At 39.4% G+C, this 9,058-nt stretch overlaps 1 protein-coding gene across 2 annotated transcripts in view; it reads right to left on the minus strand.

The window, feature by feature from the left end:
• Window positions 1–5,323, minus strand: part of LOC124180552 (monocarboxylate transporter 13) — a 28,342-nt gene extending 23,019 nt beyond the window's left edge. The window contains exon 1 of one of the 2 annotated variants that reach the window (XM_046566197.1): window positions 4,344–5,323. In XM_046566197.1, coding sequence (XP_046422153.1) covers window positions 4,344–4,512 — 169 coding nt within the window. In that variant the 5' untranslated portion in view covers window positions 4,513–5,323. The remainder of the gene's footprint in view (window positions 1–4,343) is intronic. The other variant, XM_046566198.1, reaches the window with a different exon arrangement.
• Between the last annotated feature and the right edge of the window lie 3,735 nt (window positions 5,324–9,058).

Consider the following 9,058-nt stretch of genomic DNA (forward strand, 5'->3'; position numbering starts at 1 on the left):
TTCTTATATCGTCATATCCGGTTGTTCACTCATATGCATATGCAAAGCTATCAGAAACCCGACTCGATTAATTTTACGACGCAACTGTATACACGCGAATAGATTTCTAAATATTTTTTATTGTTGCAGAAGTACAGATGTTGCTAAAAAATCATGTACAAAAATATCACTATAATAAACTAAAATGCAGTTCCCTATACTTGACAGAATAGATATGACAATGTAAAAATTAATCGATATCCAACTACTCCAAAAGATGAACACGTTTAAGTATAATTATCAATGTCATATGCGATAAATCAAAATTTTTTTTCTCGCCGCGCGAAACAAAGTTCTCGTAGTCAATGGTTCATTTTTTTTTTTTTTTTTGTTTTTATTTGTCAAGACACGTAGCTTCATACGTACTCGCAGATTATTCAGCCTGTTTTTCTGAATTTTATTCATTTTTTTTCTAGCAATTCAGCAAAATAGTTGCAAGATCAGGATTCGTAATTGTTATTACGTGTCAAGTCTTTCTGACCTTCCTTTTTCCAATTTCAGTCGTATAATACTGCTCAAGTTCCGTTGTTTATTTGCATAATAATATTTTAGTGCTCAGACTTTTCGACTAGACGACTAAACTATATAATTCGACGAATGTTTCAATGTCAGACAATTCATAGGTAAGAAAAAAACGCTGGTAAATATTCCCGAGTAATTTAAAAGAAATTTAAAATCAATGATAAAAATTCAAAAAATCTACAGCTCGCTCAGGGTCGGATGCCTAGTGTAACTGGTTTTTCTGCTCATGCGCTCGCTTACTTGCTGTCAGTGTTTTACCATATGACATTTGTAGGGAAGCCTGGGGCACGATGGACTCCCCAAAAAATTCTGGTATTTGCTTCACAGTATACGGAATGAACACTGTCTTTGTGCATGTGACGCAAACCGAATCTGCCCGTAAAATTTTTCCTATAGAATGTTACAAATCACGTTTGCACATGCATGTAAGTATAACGTATTGTGATTTTGTGACAATAAATTTCGTCAAAAAATACCACAGAACAATCAGCTAAGTGCTAACAGATTTGAAACACGAAACACAGCAATTTTAGCTCTAATTGAACGACGTTATTATCATCTATTCCTATTTATTATATACCAACTACTCACCAATTGCAATTTTTGATCCTGGTCGTTCGGTTTTTTTTTCGGATTCGAAATGTTATCGGAAGCATGCATATTGGTTTGATAGTACAAAACATCACGTTTTTAATAATCAAACTTGTAAACTTGAAGATTAGTCCAGAAAGTCAAAGGACACCACGTCAAGGACCTGGACAGCCAGGACTACGGAGCGCTTGTCCTGGAAGTCGAGTTGCACCAGGAAGCGTACCCGAGCGCAGGATCCAGGAGGTAGAGAACCCGGTACTCGAAATCTGCTGAGCGCGATTCTCATCCGTCCGCTTTATTGCGCGGTTGTTTCCAGACTGAGCAATTCGGCTAGCTGATTTTGGTCGTTACGATTACTATAGATCGATGACGTCAAGAGAAAAAAAATTTTTGGTGACGTCACTTTATGAACATCCGAACACGCGAACATCCAAACTGTGGTTTCGAACTTTAATACTATGTATGATGTATGATTACAAAGCTTTGAGAATGTAGTTTATGCACCTTTGTAGAGACGAAGCTTTTTCGACTGCAACAGAATGACTCAGGTGTTCGTGAAATTTCAGGAATAATTAATTTCCAAGCTAATTCCTATGTCCCATATCATTGAAGCTATTCAATAAAGAGTATTTACTCGTTCTTTGCGACTTTAACCTTTTTCCCACCAAACCGCAAAACCTCCTGAATTCTGTTGATGGGGTCTTTAGCACATGACACAAAATCAATCGATAGTCTTATCTGTCGCTTTAGCCGTATCAGCAGCTTATCCGGATACGGGTATATAGCATAAGTACATATACCTATATCTTTGAGGGCAGATTCGACGAGCAAACGCCTCTATAATGCCAAGCATAAAGGACGAAGAAAACACGTCCCGTTCAAGCCGATATCTCCAATTTTTCAAGCAGCTCTGCAAAATGATTTTCACGCGCAATATTTCTGCGACGCGTTATACATGCATAGGCATGTACGTACATACACGTAATGTTGTACATACTACTTATGTATGATACAGGTACGTGTGCAGTCTAATTGTGGCACGATACGAAGGGCATTAGTTCATGGAAAGTTACTGCCGCATCAGATCACGCTTGAAAATTGCATACTAATGAAAGCGTGCATAATCCGCGTGAAACAGCAATTATTTTTTCCCTGTCATTCTTGCTAGCATGCTAGCTAGCTGCAACGTAGCTTCGACGTATAACCAAGCAATTTTCGGTCTCCGAGGTAACGCGTTAATCCAAATTAGGGATTATGCATCTCGTAGATACGCTGATCGACTATTAAATATCGATTAACTCGATCGTCCATGCTTGGATTATAAGTAAGCTCCTGGCGCTTGTACCGGTTCCATTTTTTATATTTATTTCTTGCTTTACAAGAAAAAATTTACCGTTTATGAACGATAACAGTCGGGTTATGGATTTGCGAAAATATTTCATAAATTTGTATGCGAAAATTTAACGCTTTTTTTAACAGTATTTCCTGGTAAGTGCAATTATAATTCCATTGGTCATTACCGGGAATTATAAGAACGCCGAGAGCGAAATAACAGGAAAAGCGTACGAATTTGCACGTGTTCGTTAAACAATTAATCTGTTATCTAGACAAGGGCGAAACAATTAACCGCTGTGAAATTGAACACTTCGTTCCGATAAGAATCATTGTCCAAGACATTAAAAGCACTTGAATTTATTAATCAATGTCACGAATCAGTAGATCAGAGACAAGATCCTACATATTCAATAATTACACCAGATTATCGGATTACGTAGCCAATTATGATTGTCATACTTTTTACTTTGACTTAACAATTAATACATACCGCGTTTGTACAATGGAAATGAACGTAAATACCGGAGTATTTGTCAAATGTTCCGAGTATAATTGTACAACAACGTATCAGAGGTATGCTTTTGCAATTGTATACAAATTCATAGTGCAATTACAATTCACTTATCCCTAACAAGGACCGATTCGTCGCTGTACGAAATGCAACGCAAAAAAAAAGCTCCCACGTATAAAATTTCGGTATTTGAATAAACAAAATTACAAGTATGTGTAATCAAAATATGGCACGTCGTCGAATCTCCGCACTCGAGCTATTGTTTCCCGCTCTATGATAATAAAAAGTGCAGTTGGCACCTTGCAGCGAGTCAAGTGTGCAATGCTTGAAATTGAGGTCGAAACTCCTCGCAGAAAAGCACACGCCCTCTTCCGGGGCACGCACACACTTTGAATTGCTTGAACTGTACGGACGTATAAAGCAAAGGTGTACAGATTATTATATACACACATGCAGGAATTCCCGGCGTCCAGGGGATCCGTTCGAATAATAGACCGTAACCTAGTTTTGCATGATATTAGAAAAATTCTTGGAAGGTAGGTCTACCTAAAACCGCGCAAGCATTATTCCAGCATTCTTATAAACCTATCGCACGTGTTGCGACTGCCTCTCGGTAAAATCTGCGATATTTCGAATTCGTAAATACTTTGGTCAGATTGTTGCAGACTTTACAGCTTTTTTTCTTTTTTTTTTTTTTTCTAGAAGAAATATTCCGAGCAAATCTTGTTCGTTTGCTAAAACATGAAGAAAAGAGTGAAAAGCAAAAAAAAAAAAACAGACGCACGATTTGATTAAACGACTTATTTGTTGTTATTTCACCGACAGAATGAACAGGTGTTCAACAGTTAACAAAATGCAAGAACTGATCAGAATTTATCAGGTGTACTTTCCATTCATCCGACACTTTTCTACATCCTAAAAATACATGTAAAATGTAAAGAGTTTATATTATATACGTATAACATAGGGTTCGGAGCAGTATTAATTGGGCACTTTGTTACGACCGAGCAGCTGCGTAGGGATATTTATACTGAATTGAAGTGGTAAAAACGATGTTTAAATCAGTTTACGGCCCGTTGCCTTGAAAGAAGTTAGTCAGATTGCACAAACAATCGGTATATTGCTTATCGGCTGGCGTCTCGCGGTGAGTTTCACAGAAAACTCGACAGGGTTCTTTGTTGTAAAAATATCTACGTGCAGACAGCGAAGTGATGAAAACTTCTTTCGCTCAGGAAAATAGTAAAAAGAGGCATCGAATAAAAGTACGTAGATATAGGTATGCATATTGCATATACGTTGTAACGCTGATTATTTTCATGTAAGTACGTATAAACAAATGACTAACCTTTGCCATTCGCGCGAATCGCAGTCCCGTTCGCCTTCGGACGACGATTCTCATCGGTCGGAGATTTCACGGGAATCAGGTGATAGTCTCCTTTCTTTGGAACATCCTCGTCGCCGATTTTAATGCCGATACCGCTGGTCGGTGCAGTTTCCTTTTTACCCCCCCTCATCTTCGCAACAATACTGCGGCGGCAATGAAGAGGTCCGTTTTCTTTGTGTTCCTCGATATTTTCACACACAATGTACAACGGACGGGTTGTTATCACAATGCACGTGTAGTTGAAGACGCGCTCGTCGCACAAACACTCGAGCGTTAATATTGAATAACTATTATTAATTTTGTCGTTTTTGTTGCTTATGCTGTCGTTGTTATTACTTTATTTAATATTATTATTACCGTAGCCCGTAAACACGTCACGCGACGCTGCTGATCTACAAGCTAGTCCGGTTATTACATGCACACTCGTTACACAAAACTAGTTTCATACCTACAAAGCGATGCGCGTATAACTTACGCATGTATATACATATAAATAAATTGAATTTAAGCGCGGGGTCAACGTTCATGAAATGCCGTGTCGAGGGCAGTGCCCTCCTCTGCAGTCTCACCGTCGGGGGGGTTCATAGGGTGCTCCTCTTTCCGCACAGAGATGACAACTTTCGCGGTCCACCGCTGCTCGCACCTGCGACAGCTTGAATTGCACATAGACCCCGTTATTTTAATCCAATTTATTATTACTCAGCTTATTGATATTTTTCTTGGAAAATTTACGTCAACTATTGTTAGACAAGAAAGAAAATTAAACGGCAATCGTTCGCGGCACAATCGTTCCCAGATTCAAATAATCGCAATCGAAAAACAATTATTACACCCTGTATACACCGCAAGGGTGTTGACAACCCGTCCAAGAACGCGACCTGTCCGAGACGAGTACAACGTACGAGTTCAGCGTACGAGAGCACGTGCGACAGTGTTCAGCTCCGCTCGATGCGAGCCCTGATCAGCTGTTCAACCTCCCCTCCCCTCTCCATCCCCCTCCAACCTCCCCCCCCCCCCCCCTTCCCGTTGGATCAGGCCCCCGTGAAGCCGACACACGCAGCGTATTAGCGACTCGCTGTGCGACGACGCCGCGAGTAATCAGCGCGACGCACGTTGCGCAAAGATCGACGTCGTTTGTTCGATCACTCTTTGTTCGACGCGACGACGTCATCGGATAAAAATTCGAATCATATTCGATAATGAAGATGATTGGGATGATAGGTACGAGCTCCTCTGTCAAGCGGACAACTGGATTCGAGTTTGATGTCTGGAGTTGTTGTATTCAATTGTCGTTTTTCTGTGTTCGTTGGAATGATTTGGAGCGTTGAACGGATTTCTTAACGTTAATTTGTTATTTTACTGTTACGAGTCGATATTTATTTTTCTGGATTTTTCTGAACGATCCGAGTGATTGGAAAAGAGAGAGAGAGACTTTTGTGGAATGTAGAAGGCACTTTTGACAGGGTCCCAAAATCTTTGTACAATGCTTTCTAGGGTTTTTTGTGATTTTTTCAGATCTTCGTAAGTAGTCCGAAAATTCGATGTGCAAAACACAAACTGACGCGAATAAGATCCTTTGTAAAATATTCATTATTACAGCGTAATATTGAATTTGTCAATGGTTATGGGCATATGTACAGGATAAAATTTCCATCGCTTTATTCGCTGAAACGTATTTACTTACAGTAAACGATTACGTTCACGCGCTGCAGATATAGAATGAATTGCGTTGTGCGTTTTACAGTATAACTTTCTGAGAAATATTTGTGCTGCCGAGGAAAAATCTAATTGCAAACCGTAAACAAGATCTGTTAGTTGATAGCTTGAGGTTTAAGCTTTTGTCATCACGTCTGTTTTGCCAGCGGCGACGACGTTCAGCAACCGCTAATCATGCGCATGGAAGTTTTCGAAACGATGTTTTTTACTCGGTTTCAAGCATGGATGATTTATAGCATGTACAAGAATTTTCCGGGATTTTCTTCATGCCGAAAATCAATCACCTGCTCGACTAGTAAACGGAGTTAAATGCTGACCAGGCGAATCAAGGAAGAAGCCAGAGGTCATCCATACGTCTCAGTCATTCGTCAATCTGCGGAGAGTTACAATCGAAATAAAGAATTTCATCAAACGGTCAACTATTAAGTGAGATTTAAAGAAAAGCATCACGTTCCTCTCTCAATGAGCTTGAAAAATATTATACAACTACATGTGACAAAAACCTGGGACAGCTTAAGTCGATTATGCGAAGCCAGAAAACCTGCAGTGAACACGATTTGCGGAAGTGATAACCACTGGTACATGTTAGTCAACGACACGTGTATATTTGATGATTACAGACAAGGCAATGGTAGAAGGAAGAATCTCACATCAATGTAGATAACCACATAGCTACCAACCGCAATCTGCTTCCTTTTCCAACCGCAGCTGACGAACGCATGGAACGATGAACAATGGATCGTGGAATATTTATACGTGCAGTTTGTTCCCTACTGATCGACCATGTGAACTTTTAGGATCATTCAATAACAGTACCATTACTTGCTATTACGTGTGTCGGTAGATCGTATAATGAAGCTCGCAAACTACTTGCACGATTGTAATGTGCAAAGTAGAAAGATTACGAAAGTCTCAATGAAAAGAACCTTGTAATCTTTACGGTGTCACTGTTGGGAACGCTCATCCTCTGAATGATTGTTCGCAACTGTTAGTCCTTGTGACAGGATCGATGACGGGCGAATTGATAAGCTCTGCTGTCACTTCTTCCTGATCGTAGGCCCAAATGTATTCAGTGTAAACAATTTTATCAATCGTCGTACTGTACCTTGACTACTATATCAATCTGTACTATCGCTGCATGAAATAAATACTTCATCAATACAAATGTTAATTCAGTCTTTACTAGTACCAACTAGAATACATATGAATAAACCATCAGAACTAAAAACGTGATGTCAACAGAGAGCGACATTTAACTCTGATTTATCAATCAAAATTGAGTTTGATAGAGTTATGGATATATGACACGTTCTGAACAGGACATATTGAATACAAGCTCAGAAATTAATATGGGGCAAGATCGGAACGATAATTAGTCTATGATTTGGCCGGAGAAACGAATGACCGGACGCCAAACACAACTTGATTTCGGACAGTCAATGTTTCCATGTGCAATGACCATCGGCAGTTGCAGCCAGGCTGATGTTATCATTTAAATTAGCTCACTTTTATTTGCATCGAATTGCGTAAGGACTGTGCTGATTACACCGTTGTAATAAACGAGCTTTTACCACATTTGCAATATTGTATAACGGAGCCTAGATTTGTGTCTTGTGTACAGTTGGACAATTTTTGAATATGTAATTAATGTCAATATCGATCCAGGTTATCACCGGTTCATACAGCTTTTCAGAGAGTACCATATTCAACTGGAAAACAAATATAATGATGACTGGGTTAATGTTGCCTTCGTATATGTGGATCCAAAATACCTGAGACTGTTTCGTAAGCTAACGTTCCCTTAATAAACATGATTTCAATGTATCGTGCTTGCTCGTTGTAAAATTGTGGTCTTTCAACGTTACATACGACAATGAATGACAAGAAATGAACGTAATTTCTCGAGCATAAAGCGCGATGCCTGCGGGTATGAGAAGAGGTTTCAGACGCTTTATGAGAGGCAATGTAATGATACTGCGTCCGTTCTTTAATCACTCGAAGCGCTTTTGCGCCCGAGCATCACGCACTACGTTTTCAATGACCCTCGTAATTGATAGAAAGGCAAAACAAGTTAGAGCGATGTTACCAAACAAAACTAGTATCAAGTTGCGTAAGCATTTGGAGCACCAGCAATTTACTAATTATAATTACTATTGCACGCTGAAAATGGTAAAGATACGAGTACATCGATTGACATATGGAATTGGATATATGCGACTGCTTAAATTCGTCGAAAAAACTTGGGGTAGCCAAGTTGAGGTATAGAATAAATTTGTTGTAAGTTGACCGATATATTTTGAGTCTTACAATTGCAACAGCGCAAGTATTTTCCATATCTGGGAGATTGAAAGGGAAAAAAGTCTCGATTTCAAAGGAACGAACCTTTCAAGGAACGTGACTTTCCAGACATGCTACTTCAGCACGTATAACGCGCAGACACGTGACGGCTGCTGAACCTTATAGTATTGTTAAACAACGTTATTCACCATCAGATGACAAATTCAGTGTACCACCAAAAACGATTTTTAGACTATATCTGTCGAGACATCACGACATACCATGCAAAACGACAGTAAAAAATGATTACAGGTGCCGTGACAACGGAAGCTTGGCGCCTATAAACACTAAAAGTAAATTGCTTTTTTCTAATTTCGCTTTGTCAAGAAACGCACGTAAATAAAACGCTGGATCGATCTTCTTGCTTGTTTGTGTTCCTGATAACGCGGATCTCGCTATTTGATTACGAACTTATTTTACAGCCTTCTTACTTTTCCATCCTCCAGCTAGAGAAAAGAGAACTTTGCTGACGAACAAGCAACGCGACTTACCGACAATTATAACCAATGATGATGGATGACGAGCATTTCCTCACCTACCTATATTATACTTTCCTGACACGATGAGTCCTCGATCCGGTTCCATTCGACTATTTAGCACGTTATCGATAGTTCATCTGCAGT

The sequence above is a fragment of the Neodiprion fabricii genome, chromosome 4 (genome assembly GCF_021155785.1).
Source record: "Neodiprion fabricii isolate iyNeoFabr1 chromosome 4, iyNeoFabr1.1, whole genome shotgun sequence".
NCBI classification, from domain to species: domain Eukaryota; kingdom Metazoa; phylum Arthropoda; class Insecta; order Hymenoptera; family Diprionidae; genus Neodiprion; species Neodiprion fabricii.